General features: G+C 38.0%; 1 protein-coding gene across 2 annotated transcripts in view; it reads left to right on the top strand.

Moving 5' to 3' along the window:
- LOC104601522 (PH, RCC1 and FYVE domains-containing protein 1-like) overlaps positions 1-23,024 on the top strand; it is a 76,035-nt gene extending 53,011 nt beyond the window's left edge. For both annotated transcript variants that reach the window (XM_088897080.1, XM_088897079.1), the window contains one exon: positions 22,533-23,024. In XM_088897080.1, the coding sequence (XP_088753206.1) occupies positions 22,533-22,692 (160 nt within the window). In that variant the 3' untranslated portion in view covers positions 22,693-23,024. The remainder of the gene's footprint in view (positions 1-22,532) is intronic.
- Positions 23,025-23,368: the final 344 nt, after the last annotated feature.

Raw genomic sequence — 23,368 nt, 5'->3', positions numbered from 1 at the left:
CTGAAACCAAATCTGATGTTTCATTCTCATGTAATACTTGAATTTCAGCATCTATATCCTCTCTCCAACGTGATGTACTATGAGCTTCCTGATAAGTAGTAGGAATGTCAACTGCATCAAGAGAAGAGAAAAGCGAGCTAGAGGTTGACAACAAACCATATCTATTGGGGAATCTAGAAACATGCTGAAAATGATGAGGTGTAGAAGTTTAACTAGAAGGAACAGAAGAAAAGAATGGATCAAGATTGGATACCTGAGGTGTAGATTCAAGATTAGGACTATCCACTGCTAGTGTTAGAGGAGAGGGTTCAAATTGATCCGACTTTTTCCTTCTTTGAAAAACAATCAATGGTGGCACTGACCAAGCCATAGAAGACTAACACATCGAAGTTACATATAATAGAAGTAAGACTTTTAAAGGATTTAGACGCAGAATGATGATAGGATAAGTTTTCTAGGAAAACAACACGGGTGGAGAGATAAATCCTTTGTTTGTTTGGGTCATAGAATACGAACAAATTATGCTCAGAACTGTATCCATTGAAAATGTAAAGGGCAGCCTAAGGTGACAACTTGTTTCCTTCATGTGAAGCTAAGTGGACAGAAGTTGGACTGAATACTGATGACCTGAATTGACTAAGAACTTTTACCCCTTCATTATTCTTTCTCCTTCACCCACTCTTGCAAACAACTCATCCTTGAGCTTTCTAATTCATATCCCCCATTATAATATGATAAATGTTTCACATTAAAAGTATCACTAATTTTAATTTCTGAAGGTAATTAAACTCTACATGAATTTGCTCCCATTTTCTTTACAATCATGCAAGTTTCTTGGGCTTTAATTTGTGATATTCACCAGATTGATACCTTTCTTTAGAACGACATACCTATACTTCATCTCCCACGTCAAAATTTAATTTTGTCTGATGCCTATCTACTTGCGCCTTGTATCTAGATTCTAGCATAGCTTTCTCAATATTGTCCATTTCATGCTCATGAATTGCCTTCAGTTTTACAATGACATCTTCAGCTTTTTTGTTGTGGTGCTTGAGATCAGGAAAAGGAATATGGTTGAGTGGTTTCTAAGGATTCCTCCCAAAGACTACTTCAAAAGGGGAAAACTAGTGATCCTATTTTTTGAGCAATTGAACTCGAATTCTAGATTTGGCAGGGCTAAATCCTACTTTTTCCAAATCTTCACATGGGCTTTGAGCATGTTCCCCAAAGTTCCATTGACAATTTTAGCTTGTTCATTAGTTTGGCGGTGATATGGAATATTAAATTGAAGCTTAGTGATGCAGCAAAATGTAAAAAACAGTAGAAAACAGCAACAAGAATTGTTGAAAATCTTGAGGTGAACAGTATAGTTGAAGCTTGAACAAGGAACACCGAACACCCCACTTTTAGGGCTGAAATCTCCAATTCAGTGGATAGTACAAGTCTTTAGGGTTTCAAAGCAGCAAAAAAATCCTTCTACAAACATGATATGAGGCTTCTATAATTGCCTCCAAGCAAAGTGACGCCCTAACACAGTTTGACAGAAATACCCCCACCTAAGTGTAAAGTGATTCACATGACAATCACATGACTCAACTTAAAGATAAAAGATTAGGACACTAACAAGCAACTATAAAGTCCATACAAGTTACATAACTCAAGAAAATAAGAAGCAATGCTGAATAGCTAACTTGGCCTCCCTAGGGATCCACTGCTAGCAGGGTTACATGTGGGCCTCACATGCTCTTGCATCACTTAGTACTAAGTTTCTGCCAAAGGAGCTTCCAAAAGGTGCACTTAAATTTAGAATCTTTGTTAGAAGTAATAGTAGTGGGTACTCCATGATATCAAACCTCCTTGAAGAAAGAAATCAGCAAACTTAGTTGCATCATGTGTTCTCTTACATGGAACAAAGTGAGCTTGTAAAGAATGGACAAACAAAAATGCCATAGTCTTGAATTAGTGGACATGCAAAACAGGTTGTTTGACCTAAGCAGGCATGTTTGAGAGATGGTGTGGGGCTGAAAACAACACTCATTCAGTAGCACGATCCCCATGTGAGTCAGTTAGTAACAGGCCACAGTGACATGGCAACTTACATGTTTTAAAGAATCTTTCAGTTGAGGCACACGATCTGATTGTTCTAGAAGTCAGGGAGTAGAATTTTTTAGAAGAAGCTTCCATAACTGCCTATAAATACGTAGTTTCACAGCAGAATCAAACATTAGAAAAAGGAGATATTCGACTCTGAGATCACCTGCCTTCTGGTGTCACCATATTTACTCCTTTCCTTTGGACCTTCCGAGATCCATGGCCACTACCTCATCTAGGTCCATTTGCTTAGCCATCTTCAAAAATCTGTCCATAACCACAAAAATACTATCTAATATTCTAGAAAAAGATAAAAAACTATTTTTGAAAAGTTACTAAATGAACATGCAGATGAAGCTGAAGGAGGAGAGGCTAGTAATGCAATAGTGTTCTCTTTTTTTTTTTTTTTTTTTTGAAAATTCTGTACTTTTTTCATATTTAGTGCCACAAGGGAACTATTGCAATTTCTCTCTTTTATTTCGGGTCATCCTAGTATATAATCTAATGCTGGCGCTGCCAGCACAACTTTTGGCCTCTCATTCTTCCTCTCTTCTCTTCTCTTCTTTCTAATATAATAGATCTAGTGATTCTTTCCTTTTTTGCTGCTTTCTCTCAAAGAAACTTGAGAATACTATTCGGACAGGTTTGAGAGTCTTTTTCAACCTTCTTTCCTTTTGGTCTTGGTTGTGTACCAAGAACAACCTGTAACAGGTTCGTGTGATTAAATGTGAAGGGTTTAGAACCTATTTTTTTAGTTTTTTGTGGATTGTGTGATCCTTTGTTGTGTATTCGTAGGTCAGGAGATGACTTGTGCTTGCTGTAACAACAGCTAAGTGGAAGTTTGATGGTTTTAGGGCCAGTTTTTTGTCCCAGGTGGTGATTTTGGTGCTTGTTCTACTATTATCTGATGCTGTATATGTTTTCCAGAAATCATACTGTGTGTGGACTGAGAACAAAATATAAAATAGTAATAATAATATTTTTTCCTTCCTGGTTTTAAACTACAGTGCTTTTCTGTCCTCTTGTGATGAGTGTAGAAAAGAAAAAACAATAATCTGATTTGAGAACAATGAGAAAAAAAGAGAGAAAGAGATAGATCTTAGTGAGAAGAGAAGAAGAGATGGAGAGAAGCCAATAATGATCTGGACACCCCACTCATTATCTTATATACTCATAAAAAAGATTAATTACAAAAACTAAAATTCTCTTAATGGGGCAGCTACTATTTCATAACATAGAAACAGCTCCAAAGAAACATAAACTAATGAGCATTGGGCCCAATAACACTAACTAATGATCATCCATAAGAAAATGCTGAATTTCAACACTCCCCCTCGAGTTGGGAGTGGATGTCACACATTCCCAACTTGTGTAGATCATGCTTAAGTCTATTTCTTGCAACTCCTTTTGTAAGAGCATCAGCTAGTTGTAAATCAGATGAAACATATGATAGGCATGCTTCTCTAAATGTCACTCTTCTCTTATAAAATGTCCGTCCACCTCTATTTTCTATGGTCTATCATTGCAACTCCTTTTGTAAGAACATCAGCTAGTTGTAAATCAGATGCAACATATGGTAGGCACGCTTCTCTAAATGTCACTCTTCTCTTATGAAATGTCTATCCACCTCTATTTTCTATGTTCTATCATGCTGAACTGGGTTATGAGCCATGTTAATTGTTGTTTGATTATCATAGTACAATATCATAAGTTCGTCTACATTAACTTCAATCTCTCGTAATACGGACCGAACCTAGAGAAGCTCTAAAACACCATGTGACATAACTCCATGTTCAGCTTCAACACTTGACCTGGCCACAACTAATTGCTTCTTACTCTTGCATGAAATTAGATTACCTCCAACAAGGGTGCATACTTGATGTAGATCTCCTATCATCTAGGCACCCTACCCAATTGACATCTATGTAAGCTTCCGGTTTCAAATGTCCATGGTCAACAAACAATATCCCTCTACCTGGATGTCCTTTTAGATAGATAAGAATCCTATCAATGGCTTCTTGGTGTTGAACTCATGGGGCATGCATGTATTGACTCACCATATTAACTACATAGGAGATATCTGGTCTTGTCATGCACAAGTACAACAATCGACCTATCAATCCTTGATACCTCACAACATCCTTTACTAACTCACTATCAAAAGCATTAATTTTGTGATTCTGGTCAATGGGTGTATCAAGTTATCAATTGGTTTAACCCTAAGTTTTCTTGTCTTTTGTAGTAGGTCCAACATATACTTCCTCTAGGAAATGAAGATCCTTATGTTTGGACCTTTCCACATTAATGCCTAGAAAATACTTTAAATTCCTAAGATCCTTAATCTCAAACTCACATGTAAGTTTTTCTTGAATGCATCAATCTCACTCAGGTCATTTCCCATGACTACAATATCATCCACGTACACTATCAACACTGATACCAATGATCCCCTTCTCTTCACAAATAAAGTATAACCATACTGGGTTTGAGTACAAATAAACACAATCAATGCACTCCTAAACCTATCAAACCAAGCTCTGGATGATTGTTTCAAACCATATAAAGTAGGGCTGTTCATAAGAATGCCCAACCCGACCAAACCGACCAATCTGGACCGACCCAACCCGAATCAGCCGGGTTTTCATCAGTACCGATCGGTTTCGAGTTAGGCAAATATATAAACCGATATATCGGGTCGGTTTCAGTTTTCTTGTGTGAAAACCAAAACCAACCCGACCCGAACCGAACTAGTCTTCTATACTAGTTCGGTAGTTCCTAGTTTGAGTAGTTTCCTACTTAATTATAACTAGTCTTCTACTAGAACTAGAAGGCCCATTAGGCAATTACAATTAGAATAGGCAATCTATCCTAGTTTCTAACTTTCTATAGTCTTTTACACCAAATAGGCAACCCATTAGGCAATTACAATTAGAATTCAATTAGGTGTCCTTTTGTACAGGAGCAAAATCGAAACTGACCCAAACCGACCCAACCCGACTCAAACCGACCAGGTCGGTTTGGCCTATAAGTGGGTCGGTTTCGGTTTCCACCTCAAGTAACCCGACCAGGTCGGGTCGGTTGGGAAAACCCCAATAAACTGACCCAACCCGACCCATGAACACCCCTAATATAAAGGTCTTTTTCAATCTACATACATTTTCTTTAGTCACACCACTATAAAAACTAGCTGGAAGGTCCATGTAAACCTCCTTCTGCAAATCTCCATTAAGAAAAACATTCTTCACATCATGTTGAAAGAGGGGACAAGAGTAAGTAGCTTCTAGAGATAAAAGGATTCAAACTAAACTCATCTTGGCTTGTGGTGTAAAAGTCTCCAAGCACTCTACCCCATAAGTTTGAATGTACCATTTTTCTACCAGCCTTGCCTTATACCTTTTTATGCTTCCATTAGTCTTGCATTTCATAGTATAAATCCATCTACAACCAATTGTCTCCTCATCAGGTAGATCCAAGATTTTCCATGTTTGATTTTTAATCAAGGTTTCCATTTCCTCCTACATAGTTGTTTTGTACTCAGGTTTGGTATAGACACAGAGTTAAGAGAAGAAAGGAAGGCTTAGTAGGAAGGAGATGACCCACTACAAGAAATATGGTGTAAGATACAATGAGTTGTGCATTTTTCTCTTTCACTTTTGGAGTACAATAGGAAGGTCTAGGTCACCTACAATGGTGTAGTTCAAGTTCATGTCCTGGGAAGCACCATATCATTTTAAAAGGAAAGGCAAGTGGACCTACCTTTAAAATCACTAATGGGCTTTCAACAACTATTTTGGTTAGTGGGTTTCCAACATCATAGGTTCATGATGAAGAATCTATCACTTATGAGAAGTTTGTTGTTGTTCGTGATCAATTCCAAAGTGGTGGAGATAATATTGATTGGGATAGCCCTCCAAAATTTGATGAAGAGTCTATCACTTAGGAGAAGTGATAATGATGATTGGGATAGCCTTCCAAAGGTTGATGAAGAGTCTATTACTTATGAAGAATCTTCTATTATTCGTGCTCAACTTCAAAGTGATGGAGACAATATTTGTCAAGTAAAAGATTTTGATTACATATTTTCCATGCAAGTGTACAAGGATCCTATTGGTAGCCATTTTCTCAAAGTTTAAAATGGTTGTTAAATGAAGAATTGAGTTATTTGAAATACAAGAAACATGTCTCAATAGCTAGGAGACATGATGAAGGAATTTCAATCAATATTAGAGGTTTACATCGCCAATTGTCTACCAAAGGATTAGTAATAGAAAAATATAGCGGAAGCATAGTGGTGAATTATTCTTTTGAAGTTATTAAAACTCAAAGATGAGTTCTTTTCAAGAGGGGGAGATCGATGTAGTTCAAGTACATGCCTTGAGAAGCACCATATCATTTTAAAGGAAAGGCAAGTGGGCCTACATTTGAACTCACTAACAGGCTTTCAACAGCTATTTCTGTTAGTGGGTTTCCAACAGTTAGTTCCTTAAAAGCCCCAACAACTTCTAATAGCTATTTTCTCATACAATGCTCTAACAGTTAGTTTTGCATTTAATATTCCAACAGTTAGTTTTTCATTTATTGTTCCAACAACTAGTTTTATTCTCTATATAAAGCCTTGTAATCTCAAGCTAGAGGCATCATGTTCTTTCCTTTGTTTTGAGAAGCCTAGAGCTTTCTTTGAGAGTTGAGATAGTCCTCTCTTTGGGTGAGTGGGTCCCCAATCTTGTTTCCTCATATTGTATGCCATCTTCGATTGAAGAAGTTCCATTCAATTCTCTTCTTCTTTTTCCTATTTCTTTGAGAAATTTTTTTTCACATTCTCTCCTATTTGAGCTATACCATAGTATCAACAGGAACTGAAACATCAAATGGAGAAAAGGCATACTTGGGTCTATGTCATCCGAACTTGGAACCTCAGATGAACTAATGGGAAGTGGTATAGGTTCCTCTGTTGTGGAATCAACCTCTCTGTGCTGCCATAGGAGTTGTGTAAAAAAAATAAGAAGCAAGATGTAATGGAATAGACAAAGTAAGTGGAATGGGTGGGTCAAACACTGAAGTAGGCAAAGGAGTTGGAACATGAAGTGGTATGGTGTGGGTTGCTCATTTCCTTCCCCAAAACACTCCCCTTGAGAAAGACTTTCTGAAAAGAAAGGTATGGACTTAGAAAGCAACATCCATGGTGATTATACAAACTCCCTTATAGTGGACCATAACAACAATACAATTTTTTATTTCCTACATACTCAAGGAATACACTTCATTGCTTTAGGGTCCAGCTTCAAGTGGTGGGGACCAAGAATATGGACAAATCATATACACCCAAACATCCTTAATGGAACATGAAACATCCCCCTCAAGAAAAAGAAGGTTGACCATAGCAATGTATCCAAGAAGGGGGTACCTGATTAATTAAGAAGACTATTGTGAGAACTGCATCACCCAAAAATCGAACTGGAGTTGGGGAACGCACCACCATATTTCTTGCCACTTCCATGATATGTCTGTTCTTCCTTCCTACAACATCATTTTGTTGTGGAGTATATGTGCAATTACTCTAATGGACTACTCCATGCTTTAATAAATATGATGTCGGATTTTTCTCAAAGTATTTCCTATCATTGTTTGATATGAGCACCTTCACTTTTACTCAAAACTGCACCAACCCCATCTAATGGAACTGTTGTACCAAAGAAGGTACCTTATCACGAGATCTTATCAAGTATACCTAAGAATATTGTGAATAGTCATCCACAAATAGAAGAAAATAAAAGTAGCCACTCCAATTTTTCTCGAGCACCAATAGTCATTTTTGCTAATTGGGACCACTCCAAGTGGCTTGTATCATCCAACTTAATTGTACTTATGGTTCTTGCCCTTAAAGGGTCACTATGACCTACGCCACCTAGTCCCATTTCACTTGTGGTCTTGTATTCAACTCCACTGCCCTCCATAATTCCTAGAATAGCTTAGGAAATCAATTGTAGATGAGGAAAAATAGACCAGGTATAAAGGGAGAAAAGGTTGTTGCTCCCTCCAAAGACCTCAGAAAACTCCAGAATTTGAACCTACCCTCTTTAGAAATCACCAGGAAATCCAGAAAATCTAGAGCACCCTTTCCTAGGTCAAAATTGACGAGTTTTACTGCAATCAGGGCTCTTCCTCTTCCAATTCTTCTTGATTTCGATGATCAACCCAAGATATGACACAAAGGGTTCTAGATCCACCGAAAATTCCAAGAACTAGGCACTATTGAAGTCTTCAATCAGCTCACTAACTCACCATGTGTCGGTCGGGGCTGCATGATAGAAGACTCAAAAAATCCCAAAATAAACCTGCTCTAATACCAAGTAGAAAAGAAAAAAAATAATTTGATTTGACAACAGTGAGAAAGAAGAGAAAGGAAGATCTTAGTAAGAAGAGAATAAGAAAAAGAGAAGAAGAGATGAGGAGAAGCCAATAATGATCTTGCTGCACCACTCATTGTCTTATGTACTAAAAAAAATATTAATTGCAAAGACTAAAATGCCCTTAATGGGGTGGCTCTGTTCATAATGTAAAAACAGCTCCAAAAAAACAACATAAACTAATGGGCCTGGGCCCATTAACACAAACTAATCATTATAAACAAGAAAATCATAAGAAACTAGTGAATTTCAACAACCTAAAGTGACCTTTATGGCTTCTGAGGACTTGAATACCTCTAGTGTATTATTTATTTATAGTGGGCAGAATGATTTAAACTTTCCGATGGTTGTTGTTCCCCTAGATGGGCTTAACTATTTAGAGTGGCCAAAGGGGATTAAGCTGTATATCACTGCAAGGAGAAAAATAGGGTATATCAATGGGAAGATTAAAGAACCTAGATCTAGAAGTGTAGAGCATAACAAATGGAACCACGAAAATAGCATTGTGATGTTGTGGATATTAGTGTCTTTGCAGCCATAAGTAAGAAGTAATTTCATGTGGGCTGAGATAGCCTATGAAATCTAGGAGCAAACTAAGTCTACCTATTCTGAGCAATGACACTATGCTAACATTTATCAACTACAGACAGAATCATCTACTTTTAAACAACAGGAGAGAAGTCTTTCTGTCTATTACTTTGACTTGACTTCTATCTAGAAAGAGCTGGACCGTTATTAGAATATGAATCAGAAGTGTGATGAGGATGGAAAAGCTTACAAGACTCTTGTTTCACAGCAATGGGTGTTTGCTTTCCTCTTAGGTCTAAATCTTGTATATGAATCCATTAGGATACAAATCCTAGGGAGTAAGGACCTTCCACCCGTTCAAGAAGTGTATGCCCTAGTGTAGCCCAAGGAAATTAGGAGAAGTTTGATGAATAGTTTTGGGGGAGAATCAATGGCGTCGGTAGCAAAAGGAGGTGTAGGTACAGGTGGTGGAAGTTCTTTTAAGGAGGGGAAGTTTCAAAAGAAAGCAGATGACAATGATAAGTTATGGTGCACTCACTGTTAGAGGTCTAGGTATACTCATGACACTTGTTGGGATCTTCATGGTAAGCCAAAATGGGCTCAAGAATTGAGTAAGAAATCCGGTTCAGATCAAAGTAGGAAATCAGGGCAGTAGGGTCCAAGAAAATCTAGTATGGCAAATATGGCTTCTCAGGAGATTCAGTTACCTACTAATACTAGGAGTCAAGAATGCTCTTTTGGATCTGATCCCGAGGAAGATATTATTAATTCCTTCCAGGACTATTTGGAATTATATGGTAGGGAAACTCGTCAGATGGATAATTTTGCCCCTACTCCCTTGACTTCCTTTGTGTCTATATTAGGTAATTCTGCCACATCTTTCCATGTGACTTCTGATTCCCCTAACTTTCCTTGGATAATTGATTAAGGGGCCTTGAATCATATGATTAGTACGTCAAGTTGCTTTCAGTCCTATTATCACCTCGCTGGTAAGGACAAGGTGAGACTAGCTAATGGCTCTTTGTCCACCATAGATAGTCAAGGAACCGTCTCCCTCCCTTTTGGACTTCATCTTTCCAATGTTCTACATGTCCCAAAATTACTTATTAACTTATTTTCTATTAGTAGCATTACAAATTCATTAAACTGTTGAATAACCTTCTTCCCTTCTTGTGTCATACAAAATCTAGCCTTAGAGAAGACAATTGGTAGGGGTTGTATGGTGGACAAGCTCTATATGATAGAGAATAAGACTAGTCTTATAGTCACAAAGTCTAAGAGTCAAGTCAATTTTGGCACAATTGTCTTGGTCACTTATCTTAAAACTTTTGTTTCCATAGCTATTTAAGTCGGCGTCAGCTTTTGAATTTATGTGTCAAAATTGTCAATTAAGCGAACAATGTAGAACTCACTTTCCTTTAAGAAATAATAAATCTTAGTTTCCTTTTTATATTGTTTATTTTGATGTTGGGGTTCTTACTACTTTGTCTTCTGAGACTGGCTATAAGTACTTTGTTACACTCATTAATGACTACTCTAGGTATGCATGGGTGTATCCAATGCGGTTCATGGATGAAGTACCAAAAATTGTAAAAGATTTCCAACAAATGGTTTTTACCCAATTTTAAGCCAAAATTCAAATCTTCCAATTTGACAATGCAGAGAGAATTTCCATAGTGACCTCACAGAGTTTTTTGCTTCATGTCAATCCTTTCACTATAGCTCTTGTACTTAAATACCTCAACAAAATGGTGTTGCGAAAAGAAATAACCACCATTTTCTTGAAATTGCTTGTGGGTTACTTATTCATATGAACGTTCCAAAACGTTTTCAGTTGAAAGCTATTTTATGAGTTGCATATCTTATTAATCACATGCCTTCTTAATGGTTAGAGTACAAGGCCCCACATCAGCTTTTGTTTCCCAAGGTTCCCTATTCCCCTATTCCCTATTCCTCTATGTGTGTTTGGGTGTTGTTGTGTCTAAGATCTATCCCCCACTCGTGGTAAACTTGACCCTCAAACTATTCCATGTGTTTTCCTAGGGTATCCCTCTTCTCAAAAGGGTTACTGGTGTTTTGATCCTGTCTCCTAGAAATACCATGTTTCTATGGATGTGTCCTTTCTTCAGAGTGACCCTTATTTCTCAATTTCTCTTTGGGGGAGTGTAGTAGGGTTGTGGTGAAACATGCTCAGGTTCACCTCCCTTCCCTTCCTGATCCTCCTCAGTTTCATGTTTTCTTTTGTCAATGCAAGGGCAAGCCTAGTTCAAGGGATGTGGAGCATCTAAATGCTATTACCACTAGTGTCATTGGATTCCTTGGGGCCAGATTCTATCCAACCAAGTACTCTTATTCCCATTGATATGTCTGATCCCATTAACATTGATACTTCTGCTATTGATGACCTAAACCTTCCTATTGCTCAAAGGAAAGGTATTACATCTTGCACTACTAAACACCCCATTTCCCATTTTGTTTCTTACAAGAACATTTCACCTTCATTTCGTGCTTTCCTCTCTTCGATTGACAATGTCCCTATCCCCAAAAATGTGGCAAAAGCTCTCTTAGTACCTAAATGGATAAATGCAATGAAAGAGGAGATTAATGATTTACACAAAAATGGCACATGGGAATTGATAGTTATTATTGAGGAAAAAGAACCTATAGGATGTTAGTGGGTTTTCATAGTGAAGCATAGAGCTGATGGAGTGGATTATGTAGAAACATTTGCTCTGATAGCGAAGATGAATTCTATCATAGTCATTTTCTCCCTTGCTGATAACCTTGATTGGGATCTTCACCAATTGGATATCAAAAATGCCTTTTTCAATGGTGATTTTGAAGAAGAGTATACATGGTACAACATCCTGGTTTCCATGCTCAAAACAGTGAATAGAAAATGTGTAAGCTAAAAAAGTCCTTATATGGCCTAAGTAGTTACCAAGAGCTTGGTTTAGCAGGTTTCATGCAGTTGTGCAATAGATAGATTACAAGCAATGTCAGTCCGATCATACTCTGTTTGTGAAGAAAGGGGAATGGATGATTGCAGCTCTAATAGTGTATGTTGACAACATAGTAATCACTAGTGATTGGAAAACTGAAATTCAGAAGTTGAAGTAGTTTCTTGCTATTCAATTTGAGGTAAAAGATTTAGGCCCCTTACAGTTTTCTCTTGGAATTGATGTTGCCTGTTCGCAAAAAGGGATCTTCATTTCTCAGAGGAAATACATCTTAGATCTGTTGCAAGATTCTGGTAATCTAGGGGTGAAACTAGCTGACTCTCTAATTGATACAAACCATAAACTAGGTGATTGTCAAGGTGAAACCATCAAAGATGTGAAGCAATTTCAAATACTTGTGGAAAGACTTAGCTCGTTCATGACATTAAAGATGTGAAACCATCTATCCATTATATGCCCAGATATTTCTTATGCTATAGGGGTTCTTAGCTAGTTCATGCATGCTCCCAAGGCTACTCACTTAGAAGCACCTAAGAGGATCCTCAAATATCTCATAACGTTTCTAGGTGTTGGTTTGTTGTTCTAGAAGCATGGGCATTTGAAGGTTGAGCTATATACACATGTTGATTGGGTTGGATCTATTAATGATAGAAAATCCATAAGTTGTTATTGTACCTTTCTGGGAGGGAACTTAGTCACATGGATAAGCAAAAAATAAAGTGTTGTGGCTAAGTCTAGTGTTGAAGCTTAATACAAGCAATGTCTTATGGAGTGGTTGAGATCATGTGGATTAAGAACTTGTTGAGTGAGTTGGGATTTGCAATGGATAATCCCATGTCCTTTTATTGTGATAACAAGGCTGCTATGAACATTGCAGCCAATCCTATGCTTCATGATAGGACCAAGCATATTGAGGTGGATAAGCACTTCAATGGTGAGAAGCTTGTTAGTAGGGAAGTATGTACTCCCTATATCAGTTCTGAAGAGCAGCTTGTAGATATTTTCACTAAGGCTGTGTTTGGTTGCAATGCAAATAAATTTAAATTGATGCAAAACTATGCCAACACAAATGATTTGAGTGTAAATTCTGACCTATTTTTGTTTCAAATTTTAGCTTATTTTGTTTGATTACAATACAAATGAAGTAAATTAAAACAAGAAACGGAATAAAGTAAAACAAAAAAAAATTAAATCAAAATTTTTCATTTTTTTTTTCATTTGCACTTCCATGCATTTGTACTAGTGCAAATTAAATTGCACTGCAACCAAAAACAACCTAAGGGTTTACATCACTTGTGGCATAATGATTTGTGTGACAAGTAGGGGTGGAAATGAGTCGAGCCTTTAATGAGCTATTCAAGCTCATCTCGGTCTAAACTAATCTTTGAGTCGAATTCGAGCCCAATATATAGGCTCGTTTTCTAATCAAGCCAAGCTCAAGCTTAATATAGCTCAACTCGCAAGCCTAATCGAGCTTATATATATAACATTTTTAGTTTTTATATGTATAATAATAACTAATTTTTATAATTCTTAAATTTTTTATATGTAAAATGAAAAATAATGTTTTATATATATATATATATATAATTTTTTTTAATTCTATAAGAAGCTTGGCTTGCAATTGAGTTCAAGCCAAGTTGAGCTTGAGCTTACGAGCTTCTAAGTAAATCCGAACTTGAGATCAAGCTCGAGCTTGATGGTTTTCTGGCGAGCCGAGCTTGAATAGCTAGATATTTAGCTCGACTTGGCTTGAATCCACTCCTAGTGACAAGTTGGCATGATTGGCATCTATGTCCCAACTTGAGGGGGAGTCTTGAAAATGCTCTACTTTTTTCATATTTATTGTTGTAAGGGCACTGGTGTAATTTCTCTCTTTTATTTATGGTTGCCCTAGTCTTGGTGATTGAAGGAAGAGTAATATGGTACCTATATTTAAGAACGAAGGCAATGTAAAAAGTTGTAATAACTATTCGGAGGATTAAGCTCATGAGCCACACTATGAAACTTTGGGAGAGAACAATTGAGCAATTTGGGTTTATGCCAGTGGAATCAATTGTGGAAGCTATCTTTCTTTTGAGAAAATTGATAGAAAAGTTTACAGAGAAAAAGAGAAATTTCTTTATGATGTTTATTGATATAGAGCAAGCATATGATAGAGTTCCTCGAGAGATAATATGGTGGGTCTTGGAAAAGAAAGGAATTCAAAATAGGTATATAGACTTACTAAGGGTATGTATGATGGTGTAATAATATTAAAAACCTATAGGAGATCACAATTACAATGGATTTTCACTAAGGTTCAACACTTAACCCTTATTTATTTGTATTGGTTATGGACGAATTCACTAAACATATTCGGGAGGAGGTCACATGGTGCATGCTGTTTGTTGATGACATTGCTTTAATTGATGGAAACCAATGAAGGATTAAATCAAAATTAAGCTTATGAACAAATTCCTTAGAAACAAGAAGGTTTTAAGTAAGTAGGAGTAGAACAGAATACATAACATGTAAATTTAATAATGATAGGAGTGCAAATCTAAGTACACTTAGGACCGGAGACCAAGAGATAACTCGATGTGAGCTTTTTTGGTATCTTGGTTCGATAATTCATAACAAGGGAGAGATTGAGGTGGATATCGCCCATAGAAAGCAGGATGAACAAAATGGTGGGTTGCATCTAGAGTTTTATGTGATAGGCAAATACCACTTAGATTAAATTCTAAAACACAGTTGTAAGGCCAGCTACATTGTATGGAGCAGAATGTTGGACAATCAAGATCCAAAAAATGAGTGTGGTAGAAATGTGTATGCTGAGATGGATGAGTGGAAAAAACTATATAGGATAGGATCAAAAAGTGGAGTCATTGGAAGGAACTTAGGAGTAGCTCCAATAGGTGGTAAAATGAGAGAAGGTAGACTAAGATGGTTCGGTCTATACGTAGGAAACTATCAACAAAATCTGTAAGAAGGGATTTGTTACAAGTTGGAGGGGCTAGAAGAGCAAGGGGTAGATTAAAATAGACACATGTAGCTCCCCTTACACATAGTTAAGCAATGGATATGGCATTAAATAAAACAGACTTGTAAAATAGGATTCATGTAGCTAACCCCATGTAGGAACAAGGTTTGGATGATGAGATCCTCTAGCAGCCTTAGGCAGCTAAAAAACAAAGTCCATGGAAATATCAACCCAAGGATAGAAGAATAGGTAAAGGTGTGTACAGACCAGCATTTGAAGCAATCCCCTTGCACATAGAATGATGCATCCCTCTCAGATTAGTTTTCTTGGTCTTATCCTTTCCAAAATGTCCAACTTCATGGGCCTCCTTCATAATGAGCTACCATAGAGATGTGTTATGAGTGCATAAGCAGTCTTTAAAAAGAAAACCTTCGGCCAACAAATAATTTTGATTTTCTCCTTCTCATCAGTCACCAGTCATAATTTTCCTACAGAACTCATCCTTCATTTGTTGCTCCAAGGCATCGGCCACATCATTTAAAGTCCTGAATTTGTGCTTGAGTACAAAGGTATACTCATGGAGGAAATTGACCCACCAGGCTTAGGGTGCAATTTATGGATACTATATGCCTGATATGGGGCATATAATATTGATATAGAAGGGTATGGGAAGAAGCTAGTGGTAAGTTCCAGAAATGCTCACCAAGGTTTTTGGGAGCAGACTGCGATTCTAGATTACTGTCTTGATAAAGAAGAATAACTCCGCACTATGAAGTGGTAATGAATCCAGATGGGGAAGTTAGAGATCGACTCAGAGTTCTGGAGCGCAGCTTGGTTGGGCGCTTCATTAATTCCGACCCAGAAGTGGAGAAGATTGAGGAATGGGCTATTGCTGAATAGTGACCTGAGAAACCTTTTCCAGTAAGAAGATTGAATGCTGTTTTCTTTCTTTTCACTTTCAAAAGCGAGGAGGAGGCAAGCAATATCCTGTTGAGAGAACAGAATTGTGTGCCTGACCTCAGAATTGGGAGATGGAATCCTTTAGTTGGATCTATTAGAAATTTGGGTCCTTTAAACATGGTTTGGATTGTTGTTTTCGGGATTCCCCTGCATGCATAGAGCTTCCAAACCTTTAAGGCTGTGGGAGACGCATGTGGAAGATTCAGGTTTGTTGCTATAACACTTTCTTGAAGAACTTGTTTGCTGCCCGCATCTTAATTGAAGTTGAAGAGATCCACATTGTCCCTGCTTCTTCTGGAGAAATCTTCGATTTAAGATTGATCATAGAAGGGCCTTACCCAACAAGGTGGATTGAAAACATGGAGACATGGAGTGAGGAGGCCAAGAAGGTCTGGCAGTGTTCTAGAGTTTGTGGAGGGAAGACGAATAGCCAGTACGAAGGGAAAGGAGGGTGTTTTTGGAAATAGACTTAATTTTAGTGCATCTGGGGACTTGTCCTTGGGAAGAATTAGGAATAATGAGAGGGAAGTCCCAAAAAATATCAAAAGAGGTGGGGCCCGTGTGATATTGAATGGTGAGAGAGAAGACTTTTAAACTTAAGTGGGGCAGAGATGATGAGTCTATTTTTATGAAATGACAGTGGTATCAGGGGAGAGAGGAGAGTTTGGGGGTCCACGTGGAAGGAGAAACTAAAGAGAGGGTAGGGGAGTTGAAAGAGAGAGTGGAAGGGAACATCAGAAGACGAAGAGGCTTCTCGGGGAGGAAAGAAGGTGAAGGCTCGAACGAGGTTCGAGCTTCGAAAGACAGTGCAGTCAAGAAAGCTGGGGAAACTTCAAAGACATCTCGTTTCAGGCTGGGGGTTTTGAAAGAGAGAAATTTTAAGCAGAGCCAAAGAGCTGGGTGTGTGTTTCAGTCTGAAGATCTGCGGAAATGGATTGTGCAATAAGAACCGGGAGGAGACATATCAAAGTGGAAGCACAGCTGAAGGGTCTGATCCAGGGAATCGCTGCAGGGGAAGGGAGTATCGAGAAGTCGAGTTCTGGTCAGCAAGCAGGTATTGTTCTGTGTTTTGGTGATTTTGAAGTCGAGCTTCCTTCCTCTTCTTCCTTCTTGTCACATCAAAGAAGTTTGGAAAAGGAGAACAGAGGGATAGTGTGCTTAGAAATTCAGTCGGAAGGAAGGGAGGTGGTTTCTGGTGAAGCGGTGAAGGGACCAGTTAGGGGAGAAGGGGAGGACAAGACAGAAGTGATAGGCAGGGATGGAGAGGAAGGGATTGACGTCAAGAGACGCTGTCTGAGAGTGAGAAAGAGGCTCTGGACAAGGACGACAATTCTGGCTCGGCTTTATAACGTGAGGAGTTCCAAAAGGTAGAAATCGTAGCCGGCAGGATTGGAGTCCATTTTGGTTGGAGAAGACGTGTTCACAAGGATGGAGACTTCGAATATTCAGAAGGATTAAGAAAGCTAAAGAGGCAAATAAGACTCGCTTTGTCCATGTGTCAAAGGTTTTTTCAAGGCTAAAAGATGTATTGATTGGGGCAGGACCATCCAATAAATATAAAAGAGTTTACAAGAGGAAGAAATTAAAAGTTCTGGAATGAAGAAGAAGGGTGATGAAAGGATGGAGGAGGAGCTTCAAGCTGCAGGAGAGGAGGTTGCGTCGACCTTGATAAGGGAGGGGGAAAAAGTGGAGCTTAACAGGTTGGCTTTTCTCTTGGGGAGGTGAAAGTTTGCTAGAAGAGCTTTCGAAATATTTGAAAAAGGGAAAAAGGAAGAGAGAGAGAGAGAGCAGAAGAAGCTTCGACGGAAACAGGATTTAATTTGGGACGAGGATGATGATAGATGTGACAGGGCGTTTAATCCTGAAGACTAGACATTATGTGTTAAGGGGGCCTTGTTTTCTTTTTTATCTATAAAATTTTTCTTTTTACTCTTCAAAAAAAAATGCTTTCAAGGCTTCATGATCTGAACACATTAAATCCATCTTGGCCCTCATAGCATTTATCTACTTTTGGGTGTCTATATTCAAAGAAAAAAAATCAATTCATGGGATTTTCCTCACTGTCCTTAGTTTCCTTTAGTTGTATTTCATGACCAAAGCTTAATTGCTGTAGGAAGCACAATGAATGGCTCATATGGGGACTTACTCATTGGAATAGTGCTGTTTTTATCAAGAACTGTTTCTTGATAAAGGTATCATTAATCATTTTCTTCTTCTAGTAATTTGGCTTTCTTTTTTTTCATTTCATTTATGCTCACATCTTTTAAAGAGAAATTGTTAATATTCTAATTTTAGAAGAAAAAAGGCTGAGTATAATAAAATCTCATTGTACCCTCTCTTTCACTTCCCTGTTTTGACACCAGGAACTCCCTATCTAGTTATCTCCAAATGCTGATGCAGGAAGCCAGAATTCAAGAGATGAGAGATCCATCCCATGGATGCCCAAAGATTGCGGAATAAGGGACGAATTTCAAAAATTTTTCTCTCCCTTCAACTGGGAATCGCATTCCCTATTTAGAAAATCATATTTTCAATGATCATTCTTGAACCTTAAATTGAATCAGATCTGAACCAAAAGGAGTATGAGAGAATTATACCTGATACGGAGAAGTAGTATCTCCCAACGGAGGTGTTCACGCCCAAGGAAGGATCCAAAACTGCTCCCACTGAAGATGGCGCAGTGTAGGATGGAGCAAAATCAGTAGTGTTCTTCTCCAAGAACTATGTCCTTCGCAAGAATCAGCAGGATGGCACGTGAGCATAGCTTCCTTTCAATCCTTTCTTAAAGAACTGATGTCAAGATCCAATCTTGACTTCTCCCACAACTGGAGATCGAACTGGCAAACAGGGCGGCAAGAACAGGAAGGCGACAAGGGAGTATTCGCAGGGTGCAGAATTCTCTCTTCTTGATTTCAGCACTAAAGAAAATCTAATGTGTATCTTAGGCTGCCGCCCCCTTCTTTTGTTAACCTAAAAGATCAGCTCCTAATCCAATTAGGAGCAGCTTATCCAAATCATATTTGGATAAGACTTCTCTTTAGGTGATAGGGATAAACCCTTATCTTATCTGCAGATTAGATTAGGTTTCCCCTAATCTCATTCGGAGGTTTCTAGATCTGAATCATATTCAGATCTGGACTCTCTGAGTGGATAGGATTAAGACCCTATCCTATCTGCTAATCCATCTCAGAATTCACCTCTTTAATTAACTAAATGAATAGCCCAGTTCGAAATGGACTTTAGGCCCATTAAGCTTATGTGCTCACTTATCCTTCCTAATTGCTGCCTAGTTGGACTTCCTTGTATGGCGTGGGACCCAAGCATTGATCTACACATTAGCCACATGGGTTTGGCCCAGCCTTTGTTACAAGGTCTGGCCGAATACACTGTTAAAGACAGTGCACCCCCTGAAACCCATCGAATGGGCTCTATGGGCCCAACACTTACCCTAAGTGGTCCTTGGGCCAAGCCACCTTGTAACACCCAGGGACTGTGGGCAGATGCAAGATTAGCCCATCAGGTATTATCCTCAATGGTCTTACACTTAACCTCTCAGCCCATAATGATCATACACTACCCGACAAGAGAGGACCTCTCCCTCAACTGCAAGGAACAGTGTTGCACTCTCTGCTTATATGGATCCCGGGGATTAAAACCTTCTTGCAAACATTTTAGAAACCATAATATATATACTTTTATATCTCATATAAAATATACTTTGCAAAACAAATCTCAACGGTTGAAATCGGTTGCCGGCAGTCTTGGTTTCCATCAGTGAGAGTGCATCCCCGATCATTACCTTTGTCCGACAAAGGGGTTGATCCTGTCACTATGATCACCCACTCAGATGAATTCTCGGACTGTCCCAACATACCCAGGTTTTGACCCCCGCTAAGGATCTCACTGATTGGTACATCAAAGACAGCCCGATCCGACACCTAGTGCAATATCGTAATAGAGTCTAGGGGTCGGGTGTAACTTTCCAGTTTTGCCCATCAATCTCCAAGGTCCAGGGCAATACTGGAAATTTGGTCCAGTTTAAAGATTCAATTAATCCTACACTATATGTGCCTAGGGTCTCACCCTGGCAGCTGAGACAGGCCACCCCAACCGACTTGGTGGCACCACAGTGTCAGCCTTGTCAGGATAGGTCTCCCCAGACCGACCCACTGGCTGTGAACATTCTAAACTAACACGAGTCTCATTAAGTGTCCAGTTTAAGGGTATTACACAGAAACATACCAAGGGAACATGAATCAAATATGCACTTATATTCATTTACAATAAACTCATAAAGTACATCATTCTGATTGAAGCTAAGGGCATACAAAACTGTCTAACAAGAATTTGACACCAGAAACCAAGATCTCCATTTGTGGCTTATAGAAAGGATTTTTGCAGTCCATTCTTCACAGTTAATGATTCAATTGCTACTGCTTCTAGAAATGAATGGGGGAAGGTGGTGTGCTGAACTAGCTTATTAAAAAATTCCGATTCTCAAGTCGTATAAGTTGTCAGGCAGTTCTAGAAAAAGAAATTATGGAGGACTAAATGCCAAGATATGATTTAAAGCTAGTAATAGCAATTTTGGGGAAATTGAAAGAGAATTGGTATTTTTCAGAGCTTAGGTCTATTTTTTGGGTTTGTGGATGTAAGGGCAAGTCAATGGGAAGATAAATGAAGGTTTTTTCTAGAACTATAGAGTTGTGTGATTGGATTTGAAAATTATTGTAGAGCTAAAATTCATGTAATACACAGATGTTTTTAGAGAGAACAAAAGTTAATATTTAAGGTTGGAATGTTTTTTTTTTTTCAAACTGAAGAGATACTTGGAGTGTCAACTAAACTTGGGTATTGAATTTAAAGGGATTCTGAGATGGTTTGTAATGAAAGGACTAGAGTTCTCGGAATTGTAAACTTTTGAAGCTAACACTTTTAGGCTTAACTTTCCCTCAACTTTCTTTGTCTCTCTTATTTTCTATCAAACCATGCACAACCTTGGTGAATTTGAAGGATTCTTACTTGGAATGGAGAATGACCTAAAATATGAGCCATCACTAATTCAAACTTGGGTTCCACCAAGGTTCAAAAGGGATGAGTTAGAGAAAGTGTTAAAGGTTGTGAATTGAAGGAAAATGAAACACTTGCCTAGGATCATTTAGGTGATGTTTGGTACTGTGGCTGTTTCTACTTGAAACATTGCCATATCAGCAACACCTAGGCATTTTGAGTTTAAAACTTTAAATGCCAATTTTCTCTTTGGTTGAGACTGTTTTGGGTTGAAACTGTCATAAAATGTTTCTACTAGAACATAAACCAGGGGGTGTTAAGGGAAACGCCAAATTTACGTTTCCTCCATCAACTGCCTGTTTGAAGAAACAATACCTGGCTCTTAGTCGGCATCCCATGTGGCTGTGTGGAGATATATTCTCATGCATTGCATACCAGTAAAGATGTAAAGATGTATATACACCATTGAGAACCCAGAAGCCCTACCTCCAAAACAAAGGTTCTTTTTATGGTTCTAAGCTTCTAGAAGCATTATATCTGCATCTAAATGCTATTCTATCTGTAGTAATGAGCCAATCATCAGGAAACATTTATTTTTAAATTTGACCACCAGATGCAAGTATTAGTGTGGTGTCACATTGGTAAACATTTCATTTAAAAGTTTTAGATAGTAATTCCAATACCAAACACAATACCTGCTCAAAACACTCTTTCAACACCTAGCCGACACAAGTACCAACCAAACAAGTTTAATGTCAAAATGTCCGTGTTAGCATTTCAGGAGTTTTGACATGAAATTCCATGGCCTCTCTGAACATTTGATCCTGAAATGGCTATGGTACCAAATACAACCTTAATCTTTTATTTGATATTGGTGGCTTTTAATGATCACTCTCTAGACCTTAAGGATCATTCTCCAAAAGGTCACAGCAAAAAAAAAAAACATGCTTTGCAACTTTATACTTAAATATAACCACTTGGCTCCTGCATTCGGAACAAGCTAGTGTTAGTTTTATCCATAAGAAAAGGTAATAAAGTGCATTGGTTCTCTACTATTTTATTTGGCCTTTATGAAATTTGAAACCTTTAAACGGAAGCTGACAAAAGATTGTAAAATTAATAAGTTGAGTTCACTTTGGGTTAAAAGCAGTCCTTGTTTAAGTTTTTCTAAAGCTTATACAACTAAGTGGATGAGAAGTCATTAGACTTTTACTTCCAAAGTCCCATTTAACTTTTAGCTGGTTTATGCTTCAGTTTATAAAAGAATAGAGGAATCATAGCTTTTGAATGTTTTTTGTCCCCTACTTTGGCCCAATTTTTCAGCAGTTGTGATTACTCTCACTCAAGATCATTGTCTACAAACCAGTTCTGTGATTGTCCTATTTGGTCAAATTTAGAAGTTCCAATATGTCATTAACTAATATACCTCTATAACTCAAAACCAATCAAATTAAGCAGATATTATATTTTCTTGCACTGTGGATTAACATGAACTTGTACATGTTTGCTCATTTGCATTAAGAAACTGTTTAGCACCATTTTCATATGTAATCACTAGTTCAAATTCTATCTCACCCTAACTACATGTATTTTCTCTTAATATTTATGCAGCAAAAGAAAATTTGATTCGCAACAGGCTGAAGAATGGTGGAAGGAAAACAAGGATAGAGTACTTAAGAAATATAACCACCCAGGGACAGATGGTGCTCCAGTGGGATCATCTGTAGGTCCATCTGTTTCTGAGGAATCTGAGACAACTACTCAAACATGATGAAATGAATGGAAAAACATGTGGTATTTAAGAAGAAAAAAATGCTCATAAATGGCATTATGGCGATCAGTTCTAATTAAAGAAACGGCTTCTTTTCCTAGGATAATAGAGATGATTTCCTCAAGTTTATATACTTTGTATTTCATTTATTCTTTAATTCTTTTGTTCTTTTCACATGTTTCCTTTTTCTCCTTTTGTTCCTGTATGTTCTTTGACATCTATTTGATATGACTGTACTATACAGTAGGTGAACTTTTCTAGATAATTACTATGCCACTGTAAAGCTCTCCTTCACATTTCTTTCTCATTCAAGCCCATGCTTTTTTGATGGATACAGATTCTAAGTTCAAAAGTCGATCTGAACAGCCTTGTTACCTGTCTAGGGAATATAAACAAAATAGACAGTTCATACCCTCAGTTGCATATCTAATCCTATCAACAAGATAAAGACACTGCCAAGAAATAGAACTATCATTTCTTGACAAATTATTAACAGACAAAGGAATTTGTTTCCACACTGATACGGACTTCCTTGTTTCTTATAGATTGCCTTCAGCTCTGCTTGAATGGCACCTTGGGAGGTGGAGAAACATCCTCCCGCAGCACAAATAGACCCTGGTCAGATGCTGATGATAAAACCTTTTGATCCATAGGAGTCCTTCCACTGTTTATCTTT

The sequence above is a fragment of the Nelumbo nucifera genome, chromosome 2 (assembly GCF_055504915.1).
Source record: "Nelumbo nucifera cultivar China Antique chromosome 2, China Antique-T2T, whole genome shotgun sequence".
In the NCBI taxonomy this organism is placed as follows: Eukaryota; Viridiplantae; Streptophyta; class Magnoliopsida; order Proteales; family Nelumbonaceae; genus Nelumbo; species Nelumbo nucifera.
This window is presented reverse-complemented; position numbering and strand designations above follow the sequence as displayed.